Source organism: Astyanax mexicanus, chromosome 11 (assembly GCF_023375975.1).
Source record: "Astyanax mexicanus isolate ESR-SI-001 chromosome 11, AstMex3_surface, whole genome shotgun sequence".
Lineage (NCBI taxonomy): Eukaryota > Metazoa > Chordata > Actinopteri > Characiformes > Acestrorhamphidae > Astyanax > Astyanax mexicanus.
This window is the reverse complement of record NC_064418.1, coordinates 7344260-7356796: the sequence shown is the minus strand read 5'-3', so window position 1 is coordinate 7356796 and position 12537 is coordinate 7344260. Positions and strand designations below refer to the sequence as shown.

Sequence of the window (12537 nt, the reverse complement as noted above, 5' to 3'; positions counted from 1 at the left end):
CATCGCAGAGTAATGTAATCAACGTCCGGTGAAATGGAGCCATCACTTCCTCCAACCGGGTCCGCCTTCCAAACCGCCAAATCTCAATACATCACATTCCAAACTACTCACTGTTCAATAAAGTGTCCATACATCACGGCCAAGTCCCTGCAGTGGAATCAGCACCTTCACAGAGGCATGCATTTTTAAACACAGAGCTCCAGTCACTCACAAAGCCCCCCCGACACATTCCCACGGGCAAAGACTCCTAGAATTTCTATATTTCCAAATGTTCTGCTATTATGAAGATATTCTGGACGGACTCCGTTCCAAAGGGGGGGGGGGGGGGGGGGGGCACCTCTGCGTTAATGCCATGCACATAAATAATGCATGGATCCTTTGGAGCAGAAGAGTGAGAGCAAGAAAAAAAATAAATAAATAAATAAATAAATAAAATAAAATAACTTTTCCTGCAAACAGTTATTTGCAAAGGACATTCTTTTACTGCATTGTTTTTCAAGTCTGCCAGTCCATTACTTTGGGAATAAATGTACTGTTGAGTGCAGAGTAATGCTTGGCTTATGGCCAACCCAATAAAACTGCCGGAGAGAGAGAGGGCGCCTCCTGTTCCACAATAAGAAGCAGATATGGCGCATAGATAAGCGTTCCACTTGTTTAACACACACTAGAGGACTCTTGAGTCGACTCTTCATTTCTGTGGAATCCAGTTTTCCGTTAATGAGCATTACAGATTTTTATTTTTTTTATTTTTTTTATTTAGCATGTCTTTAACATCTTCAAGCAGCCTCAGCCTCAGGGAAGACTGCGATAAAAAAGCTACTGCTATTAAGCATCTGGAGGAGGAAACAGATTAGATTGTATTAGATTAGTATTGAATTTAGTAATCCAATACTGATCTAAGATCATTTTCATTTTCTATTTATTTTATTTTGGATTTTAATTTATCAAGATTTCCCAGTCACCAACTGTCCTCTCCACTAAATGGCATTACATGGCAGGTGGACGTTTTTTTTTTTTTTTAACTTCTGAAAAGTTGCCAGATTGGAGACATGCCATTTTGATTCAAAAGAAAATAAAAGAAAAGAATAACGGAAAGCTAAAATAAAAATAAGAGGGAAATAAAAGAACAAATGCATTTGTGAAATTGTGCAGTTCTTTACTCATTCAAAAGCACTAAACCTAGCAAATGCCTTTACTAAATAAACCTTGAAGAACCTTTTTTTTTGTCCTAGACTGTCATTTATTCATTAAAGTAAATCAAACCTTCATTAAAGTAAAGCAGGTAAGCTGCTGTGGAACAAATCCATACACTGACTGGAGTTCACAGAGAAGTCACCACCAACCACACTAAATCCAAGACTTCTGGAACAATCTGCTTCAGACTGGTAAGCATGTGCTTCTCCCAGCACTGGGTCTTGGGTTTAAGTCCATATCTGGGGGAATTTTTTATGTTGTTGAAGACTTCTTTATGTATCTCGTCTGGTCTTATCTCAGGACGCTTTTTATATGACCACCTGATCAGGCCATTCACTTGTAAAATATTTTCGATACAGTGGAAGAACTGATTTCTAATAGTTTTGATGCTTTCTTCTTTCTGAAAGCCCCGAGAGCTCTTTGGATCTTTTGAGCCCTAATGATCCACTTACTTCAACAATCAAGAGCAAAAAAAAAAAAAAAAAAAAAAAAAAAAAAAAATGTCTGAGCTTTAAAAAAGACAGGCTCCTCCAACAAACTCTCTACGCATGTTCCAACCACAGTAATACAATTCTGGGGTGTGCTAACCATTTCCTCAGGGAAAAAAATGGTATTGGACTTACTGCATATTATACATTTATTTTGTTGTAATTGTTTATTTGCAGGCAAAAATCAAGATCGGTAATACAAAAGCCAGAACAAAACAAGAGAGTAACACAGATAATGTAAAATGCGTTTTATAGGAGGATAAACCATCAATTCTCAGCAAAGGACAGGTAGAACTATAAGCTCCTTACATAGGGCCTAACATAGCTGATTAGAATTCAGGTGATTTGCTTCCTGGAGGTGTCACGTGCAGTGTCATGTGATCAGGTGAGTAGTGCCTCCTGGGCAATGTAGTCCCGAGACTGGAGATTGATTATACTACATTATATTACATCCATCTTTCCGTACTGTTTACATGAAAATCAAATATACATATATTTAAACACAGTATATCAAAAAAATATATATATATCTAATATACTTAATCTACTTTTCAGGGTACATTCCAATTTTAGAGTGACTGCACAAATTCAAATACTCTCCTTCAGTAGTTCTGCCTAGAAGATCTCAGCAAGAAAAGAAGAAAAAGTGATTTTGCAATGAATAGCACTTCAGTAATGTTACGAGGCACAGTGGTTTTACGACTAGAGTTAATATTTAAAATACTGTGCGAAAGCTTGTAGTTGTAATGCGATATTTGTTACTTATCGATGTTGGGAGTTGGAATATTATTTACTGAGTCATAAAATAGCCAAAGAATTAATGAGCGCCTTAATTTGTGCAGCAGAGACAGGTCCATTAGGATAATGAAACTAAGCTGCTAATGGTGGTTCTAAGTGAAGTGCAAAAGGGAAGAATACGAAACAGGCAAAAAAAAAAAAAAAAGAGAGGCTTTCTGCAAAAAATAAAAAATAAATAAGTAAATGGTACATAGAGTTATGCAGTGGTATTGATGAGTTAATTAAAAACTGGAGAACTGGAGAGCTAGAGAACTGGAGAACTGAGCCTGCCAGTTCATCTGTGGGTTAGCACTGGGTATAAATATTGCACAAGTTGGGTCCCGATGAAATGTATACGTCTTCCTGAGCTGTTGTGTTGCAGTGTAGTGATACTTCTCCCAGAAGTCAGCTGTGTGTTTGCTCTCCTGCCTCAAAGCACACAGTGTATCAACACTAACGTCTCGGCTGAAACAGCAGGGGGCTAATGTAGGCTTTAGTAGTTTGATGTCACCCAATGGTACAATGACAGGAAACCTGTCAAGTGTTGAAATATGCTCTTTTCAGGAGGCTTCAAGTGACAAGCTGATGATTTCGTCCCTAAGAAAACAGAAGCTGGGAGTAGAGTGAAAGTGCGAGAGTGCGAGAGAGCGAGAAAAAAGTGAATGCAAGACAACACTGCATATAGTATAGAGTACTGCACCGAGCCAGCGAGAGAAAGAGCCCGAAAAATAGGTCTACTGGAACCACAGTTCTAGGAGCACTCAGCTCCACAGGCTTCACAAACAGAGAAGACTGGCTTTCCTTTGTTTGGTCTACTTATTTATTTGCTGCACCAAAAGCAGATGGCATCAGCCTGAGGAAGTGAATAAGCCCAGCACTCAGGCAGCACACAGGCTTCCTCTAAATTAAAAGGATCATCTCCAAAGCTCAACGCTTACGTCTCAAACCCCGCTGGATGATGAAGTTAACAGGCCAGCGTACCCGCCAAATTCAAGAGCTAGTAATTTAGGAATTTCAAGAGGCACCGAGCATATCTGCGCTACAAAGTTTCCAGACAAAACATGACATTTTGGAGGGAAGTGCTTCATCTGCCGTGTGAGCCGAGTGCTTCTGAGGCTGAAAAAGGAGAAGCGGTTGCTTTCAAATTTCCGAGATGTTCATTCTGAAGGGGTTCTGACGGGGTTCAGTGTGCAGACGAGCTTCTTTTTCTTATCAATGAATTCTACACCATTAAAAACCTCCAACCACCGGAAACTAAAAGTCAGAAAACTAGATTCTGATGAATTGCTGGGAGAGATGTGCAATTAATCAAGAAATTGTTTTTATTGTTATTGCTGTGTGGTTTTCTTTTTTTTAGATTAAACACATTAAAAGAGCTGTGATTTCACACTTTTAATAATAAAAAAAAAACACCAGCAATGTAGAAAGAAGTCTACGTAATGCAGATCAGGACTGAATAATATATTATTTCAGCATCAATATTGCAATGAAAAAAAAAACAAACATGCAGAGCAAAGTTTGAATAAAATGTTTTGAATAAAATTGTTTAGAAACTCTTCTCATTTTACATGACAATACCTACCAGCAGATATTGATGCTTTTCACCCAGTATAACACCCAATATAATTTAGGTAGGTAGGTAGGTAGGTAGGAAGGTAGGTAGGTAGGTTGGTTGGTTGGTAGGTTGGTAGGAAGGTAGGTAGGAAGGTAGGAAGGAAGGTAGGTAGGTAGGTATGTAGGTAGGTAGGTAGGGAGGTTGGTTGGTTGGTTGGTTGGTTGGTTGTTCGGTTGGAAGGTAGGTAGGTAGGTAGGTAGGTAGGGAGGTTGGTTGGTTGGAAGGTAGGTAGGTAGGCAGGTAGGTAGGTAGGTAGGTAGGGAGGTTGGTTGGTTGTTCGGTAGGTAGGTAGGTAGGTAGGGAGGTTGGTTGGTTGGTTGGTTGGAAGGTAGGTAGGTAGGTAGGTAGGTAGGTAGGGAGGTTGGTTGGTTGGTTGTTCGGTTGGTAGGTAGGTAGGAAGGTAGGTAGGTAGATAGGTAGGTAGGTAGGTAGGGAGGTTGGTTGGTTGGTTGGTAGGTAGGTTGGTAGGTTGGTTGGTTGTTCGGTTGGTAGGTAGGTAGGTAGGTTGGTTGGTTGGTTGTGTGCATTGTGTGGTCCAAGAGACAAAATCCATAACAGCTACTGAGCAATTTCACTCATTTTATCTGACATACACTGGTAACAAAATGAATGACACCACTGCTTTGGTTACAGAAGACTAAAAAACTAAACGCAATTGAACACAAGCTGAAATACTTCAGTAAGATCCACTAAACAAAACACTTAATCTTACATTCACTCACCAGTGCATGCTATTCTGAATAGGAGCATCTCCTAGGTAATGTAACACATTTTCATAATCATTTAAAAACATTTCTCTGCAAAATACTTCTTTCTTCTTCTACTGCAGCTTCAGAATAACATTCCTTACATATATACATATATATATATATATATATATATATATATATATATATATATATATATATATATATATATATATATAACCATGGATTTCCATTCAAAATATCTCTCAAGAATGTTATGTTCCACGTTTTCCCCCACACCAACATTCACTACTGTAGAACACCAAGTCCTGATGATCCCTTTGACCTGAAAAACACATATGCTAATAAATTCCAGAGCTTCAGAACAAAGGACATTAATCTGAAAGCTAAAGGATGAGCTCGTAAACCTTTTCTTCGTTTCCAGACTGTTTGCCTTGCTGCATTCCCTGACGTTAGCTGCGGAGGTAAACATTGCACAATGCAAAATGTCTGTCCTTCAGCTCAATAACAAGATGCTATGCTACATTACCTCCCAAACCTCTTCCCTGCAGGTGCTGATTCTCCCAGGAAATGGAAACATTTACTATCCATTTATTTTAATAGGAGAGTGGGCAGCGAGACCTGCCATGGGCGGAATCCACATAAAATTCCAGCCCACTTCAGCATGGCCTCAAACGCTCACATCAGTAATAATACCCTCGGCCATGGCGTCTCTCTCTCTTTCTTAAGCATAAATAACCAATCCTGGAAAGCTAGTCAAATTTGAATTGAAATGACTGTTCCATCATTGTATGAAGCTATAACAGTCAGAAAACAAATGACGTGGCATCACACACACAAACACACACACACATACACACAGTGCACGCCTCAGGGAAATATGGCGAGATATTTATTGCGGTTTCATACGGCAATATATTACCACCTGAAATAAATCAGTACCTATAACTTCAGTCACTTCTGCATTATGCATGAGAGAAATAAGCAAGCAAGTAAGTAAGCTCAGCAGGTCTGTTACAAGCCATTCCTCCTTACTCTAATCACTTCACATCAGCGTTCAGAGGAAAACATGCAGTTAAACTCTTCATTCTTAGCTAAAAATTAGCTCCAAGGTGGGCGCCACAGCTTCCAACTGATCGTGGAGTGTTGTTGCGCGTTCTTGGAAACTTCCAGGCCTATCATCACACTCTCCTCCCTTTTTCCACCTCATTGCAGGAGAACAGGCTGTTTCCCAGCTCCCCCGGTAACCCCAGCAGTCTGTCTCCTCTCAGAGGGGTGCTGGATGAGAGGCTAAGCCAGGTCCCCTCTGGCCATATGGCACTGAAAACACTCAACTGCCCTCCTCTGGAGACCCCAGGATAAGGTGATTACATTTCTCTATAATGGCTATAAAATCTTGGACACGCCAGCAGTGGAAGGAGCACAGTTAAAAGCAAAGAAATTGACAAAACCGGTTCCCATACCACTGATGATTCCATGGAAAGGTTCAATTACCTGAAGAAAATATGATATTTGATCAAAAAAAGAAAAAAAAAAAAAAGATAAATTAGGTCATATAGGCCAGATGGGTTGCTCTTGGGCTTCCTCCATACAGTGCTTTACAGGAAGCGCTTTACATGCCACCCACTAAAAAAATAAATAAATAAATAAAAAACAGACATGTGGACAAGCTGAAGAATACAGAACACGAAAAATCACTGAACACGATTGTAGCATGTGCACTTTTTATGGTTTTATAGTATAATTACAGAATTGTACACGTATATAAGTTTGATTATACAGTGTGAAGCAGTTCTCAAAAACAACATTCTGTCCTCTGCACCAGAGATACATAGTGCATTTACAAAACATAGCAAAATTGAAAATAAACGTTTTTGTGTGACACTAAGGATATACTCTTTATCTTACGTGTACAATCTGAACTGATGTCACAATTTCTGAACTACAAGTAAGATATTTCAACTGAAATGCAGCCAGGCACTTATCTGCTCATGCAAAATCAGTCTTATCTGTCTAAATGGGGAGAGAACAGCATATTTTAAATCACTTATAAAATCTGACAAAATCCTCATGAACAGTTTGTAAAGTTTGGCTGGGAAATGCACAAAAACATGGCTTTTGGGCTTGTTATGGCTACTGCACATCTCCACAGCTGATTGGCTAAATTTGTATATATATACATATATATATATATATATGTATATATATGGGACTTTACCTATAAATGGGTAGGCTTTGAGCCTATTTTAACATTTGTGTAAATAACTTATTTTTAACTTATTTTTAGAATAGTTTTGTATCACCTACACTTGTGGTTCATATACAATCCAAGGAATGTTAAGGGGTTAACTTGTTTTGCTAACAATGCTAACCAGGGACAATGCTAATAAAAATAACAATAATCTGGGTTATAAAAAGCTAATAAAACATATAAAACACTAACAAATGTTTGCCAAGTAAAGTCTTTAGCCAACTGTTCATGGATTTGTAAATCTTTTTTAAATAGTGTAAAAGTATCTAAATATTTTATTGTAATAGTGCGACATTCCAATAAAACAGGGTCAGTTTAATTCCACTTCCTACCAATACATAATCCATGATAATGAGCTGGTTACAAATTCCCATGATAAATATGTATGGCTTCCATTCAAAGGTATTTTAAACAAAATTGAGCCTGCGTGATTAATCTTAATGATATAAATGGACATAAAAAGCCAAATAAAAAACATAAAACACCAACAAATGATTTCTGCATCAAGTCTTTAGCTAACTGCTCTGGGAATTTTTTTTTGTTTTATTGTAATGGTGCGACATTCCAATACAACAATCCCAGCTCTGATATGTGACTTCAAGTTCACACTCACAAGCGTAGCACCATCATCATCGGCATTTCATCGGTGATCTCCTGCTGCGATTAGCTCTTACCCTTTAGCATTTCTGTAGCGCTGCTTCCTGCTGTACAGCTATTATATGCTAAAGAGATGATGTTGTGCAATGCTGCTGCTGCGGCTGGTGAACATTTTTCACCGCAGACTCGCTCACACATGCATATGTGCCCTCAGATTGACTCACTTGCTGCGCTGCTGAGTTTGTGATTACAAATGAAGACAGTTCACTGATCTCCCTCATCACCGGGCCTGACCAGCACTCGAGCGTGAATCACACCTATAATACAGCAATGCAGTAACAGAGACGCAGCGCTAACAGCATTTACTCATTTATTTATTCAGTGTTATTACTCTTCTGGTGAGATGATACAGACATATATTATACTGAATAAAATGTTTCTTGTGTATCTGCTGTGCTGTGTCATTACATAATAAACATCATATATGATGCATTGTGGGTATTTTACACACATTAATATCTTGCATAATATGTGCATATGTATAAAAGAGGGGCCTGAGGGGTTATGGTGATTATATATATATATATATATATATATATATATATATATATATATATATATATATAATAAAAAGGGAGCCACTGCTTTACACAATATATAACATACTGTATACATCTATAAATCTATTTCCTAGTGAAAAGATATATATATATACTTAATTGTACTTAAAACATACTGAGAAATGTCTAAATATGCTGTACATATACTAACAGATTTATGTACTTACTTTAAACTATATTAAAAGTACTTATTATGCTTTCATTAAATGTTTTAAAAAGTAAATTTTGCTCATACAAAAGTAAATTATAGTGTATTTTTAATAAATAGACTAATATGAAGTACACTCTTAGTTTAATGTGATTCAATATACTTCTAAAATACTTATTTCCAAATATACTTTTGTACATTTTTAGCAAAGTGTGTTAAAAACAGCTGTTGCAGTAGTTCATTTAAAGTGCATCATGTAACTTAATTTTAAAAAAGTACATTTGTAACAGGCTAAAAGTATAGTAAAGTATATTAAAAGTGTGCTTTTTACAAAAGACAGGAACAAGAAGCATATTTGTACTCTAATGTAACTAGGTCACATATATTTAACATAAATTCTTAGTACATTTCTAATATACTCAGTGTATAATAGTGATACAGTTACAATACTTATTAACTATATTATAATTTTACTGTGAGCATTTCAATATTTAAAATACAGGGTTAGATACATTAAGCAGTATGTTTAAATGTTACTTAAGTATATTTAAAATAGTTCCATTTTAGTACAGTTAAGCACACTTAACACAGCTTAAGTCAGACTTTTGTGCTCTTTTTATATAATTAAAGTATAATAGGTACAAAAAAAGGTGTTCTAGTTTATCACTCTTTAAATATATTGATTAATAATGTGGCCACAAATACACTTTAGTGCACTATAGCATAATGATGCTTATATAAGTATACTTTAATCTACTTTTTTTCACTAGGGTTTTCATAACAGCTGGTATTCATACTATTTATTTATTAAAAATCAACTTATTTAATAGTAAAAACATGCAGATAATTAAATTCAGGACTCTTCATGTACAAAATATCTTCTGCGAGAGTCAACGCCTTAAAAAAAAGCACAGACAATACCCAACTCAGCGCACAGCAGAATGATCTCTGAGCGCAGAACAATATGCTGCCTGCTTCTTCTTATGAAACTAAGAGGATTATGGCGTACTGATTAAGAAACAAAACTGCAGTGGAGTCGTGCACCTTTCGCATGTTAATATACTGTACCAAGCTGTGAAAAAAGTTTTTTCCCCTTTTTTTTGGTCAAATGTACATTTTTTCAGATTGTCAAACAGATTATTATATCAGACAAAGATAACCTGAGTAAATACAAATGTATTTATTGATTTATTTTCTTTTATTAAGGAACTTAAATAGAACATGTCTGACAACATGAATCAGGAAAAAATATCTCAAAAGCAACATTATTATGCCCTGATCTGAAATAATTAAATAACAGATGAAAAAAAAAAAAAAAAGTAATCAACTATCTACGTCTGGAGTAACAAATTTAAAAAGCCATGTCTAAAGGTCAAATTATACTATACTGAGTGAATCCTACACCATACTCTACATGCAGCTGTATACCCTATACAGTAGCCTGGTGTACAACCTTCCAGAAATGTAACTACTGCATAGAAATGCAGAGATTACTCCTCCTAAAGGGCATGGACATTTTTTTTTTTATATTTAAAAACAATCATTCATATAACAATTAGTAACTGTGACAATATGTTTAAAATTGCCAGCATTTGGAAACTGGCTTTATTATTATTCTTATTCTTATTATTATTAATCACAAGTTTCACAGCAGTCCTGTAAAAGAGGAAGAGGAAATTAAATCCTGTCGTAGATTTGGTAGGGCCGGTTTAATTCCACTTCCTATCAATACATAATCCATGATAATGAGCTGCTCAAAATTCCCATGATAAATATGCATGGCTTCCATTCAAAGGCATTGTAAATAAAATGGAGCCTGCGTGATTAATCTAAATGATAATGGAATACCAGAGGAGGGAAGAGCTGGCCCACTGTGCCAGGAATATGGAATAAATTAACACTTGTGGAGAAGTCCAACATCAACATAAGGTAATTGGGCAAAGTCGTAGAGCGCACGCTGATCAATCTTTTCATGAATATAGTTTAAGTTACAATAAGGAGGCCCTCATCTAATTAAAATGTTTTATCCTGAGGGCACAAATTACCAACAGTGCCTGCTGTAATATATGCAGAACTATACCAGCTTCCTGTACACTGGCGAGCATGAGGACACTCCAAAACTTTGAACTACAGTATGAATTTATGAATATGCTTCTTTTTTTGTGGTGGTGGTGGTATGAACAGGCTTAATGGAGGGTGAGATACTTACATGGATTCAGGGTCTCATCAGAACCATCTGGACAGTCGGGTTCTCCGTCGCAGAGCCAGCTCTCTGATACACAGGTCTGATGGTCACCACAGAGATACTCTCCAACATCACACAGAACCGGCTCTGATGAAGATGGATGGACAGACAGAAAGAGACGAGAGATGCTATATGAGATTATGAGATGGAATGAGTGGTTGCATGTTGACCATGCAAGCGTAAAATCCATGCAATGTTGAAATATTTGTTATTACATGATTATTAACGTTGTATTACTACGTTATTACATTGTTACAATGTTACAAAGAATGGAAATGAGTGCAGAAAGTATGTCAGGCAGTCTTTGTAGTGTATAAAAATAGTCCAGCAAAAAAAACGTCAAACAAAAAAAAGACATGTTCCTCCACCCAAACACCCTGAAAAAGACTATTTTGAGGGTCTTCCTTCCTCCAACATCTCAGAAATCATTGTGTTCAATTTAACAACAGCCTTGTAACACTGTCTAACTGTGAAGGCATTGCCTGCCCGTTCTTCAAAAGCCAGAATCTGACAGCATGTTGACACGCCTTTTGCCAGCAGCTGTCAGAGCCATTCAGGGATCACTGAGGATAGTGCCTTATATTTCACTACAAGATTTGACTCCAGTCTGTTTCCACACAAAAGAGGTCTTCTCGTATCCCCCGGGGTCACCACAGCTTACTTTTTATAACGGCTTACATTCAGACTCGCACACTTCAGTGTCCACCCTCCCATTCCGAGGTGCTGCTCTACTTAAATAGTGAAATAACTTGGGTTATACGGAGGGTTTCAGGGCATGCTGGGGTATATACACCGGATACAGGAGGTATAGATTTGTGTTGGAGTCTGTCTGTTTGGAGCTGGATTACTAGTGATAATTCTATGCATCACTGCCTTCTTCTCGAGAGGCCCCAAGCAAATTCACAATCAAGAGACAGCCGTGAAAAGGTCAAACAGCTTCTCGTGTTTTCGACACGCTGAGCTTTAATGATGCTTACTGTCCTTTTTCAAACTCTGCGTCATGCAAAGGTTTCTGTTTAAAAAGATGCAACACATCTACAAATGAAAATACCATGAGGAAGGTTAATTCTGTGTCAAGAAATCTGAAATGGCACAATTAAACAAGGTTCACTTAAATAAACATATTATAAAAGTAAACCTCATACATTCATTGCCAAAAAAAATCAGCATGCAGTAGGTCTTCCAATAAGAGGGTGAAAAAATTGCTAAATTACCCCACTACTCCACAATAAAACTCAACAACGCATCAAAGTAGCAAAGAAGTACAAACTAAAAGCCAAAAGGCTTTAGAACTTTTGGAACATGAAGCAGTGGTGAACCTTCCCAGGAGAAACTGGCCTACTGAAATTACTCCAAAAGGGCATGGACAACTCATCCATAAGGTCCCAAAAAAAAAAAAATCTAAAGAACCGCAGGCCTCATTTGCCTCAGTTAAGGTCAGTGTTCATGATTTGAGTCAACAATGGTATCCATTGGAGAGTTCCAAGACCCAACAAACCCAGACGTCCCGTCTTACATTCACCTAGGAACATCTTAATGATCCATAAGGCTTTTGGGAAAACAAACTACAGACTTCTCAAACTTATAAAAAGACTCTTACAGGCAAGTGTACCTCTTGGTGAGAGATTGTTGACTGCTATACATGCTTTTATGAAACTGTCAAAGACATTTTGCCCAGCTGACAGACTTTGAAAACCACAGAATTAACTTTTTTTTCTGATAGTTACCTGTCATTTAGACCATTCAATAATCTGTCACCAATGCCTTCATTTGAAGTGGAGTCAGAAACCCTAATTGCTAGAGACTGAAACCATATCTTGCCATGTCTTTGGCAAAAATCAAATCAATGTCCTCTTTGGGATTGTGTATAGAGGCCTTGTGGTGATACTTAAACG

At 37.2% G+C, this 12537-nt stretch overlaps 1 protein-coding gene across 5 annotated transcripts in view; it reads right to left on the bottom strand.

Annotated features, from left to right (window-relative positions):
- The window catches only part of lrp1bb (low density lipoprotein receptor-related protein 1Bb), a 503881-nt gene that overhangs the window by 376492 nt on the left and 114852 nt on the right, over positions 1-12537 (bottom strand). For 4 of the 5 annotated variants that reach the window (XR_007441266.1, XM_049485229.1, XM_049485230.1 and 1 more), the window contains exon 2: positions 10607-10729. The exons of the other annotated variant lie outside the window; for it this stretch is intronic. Coding sequence is in view for 3 of the 4 variants with exons in the window: in XM_049485229.1 (XP_049341186.1) it covers positions 10607-10729 (123 nt within the window). In the remaining variant the exon portion in view is untranslated. The remainder of the gene's footprint in view (positions 1-10606; positions 10730-12537) is intronic. 5 annotated transcript variants of the gene reach the window in all.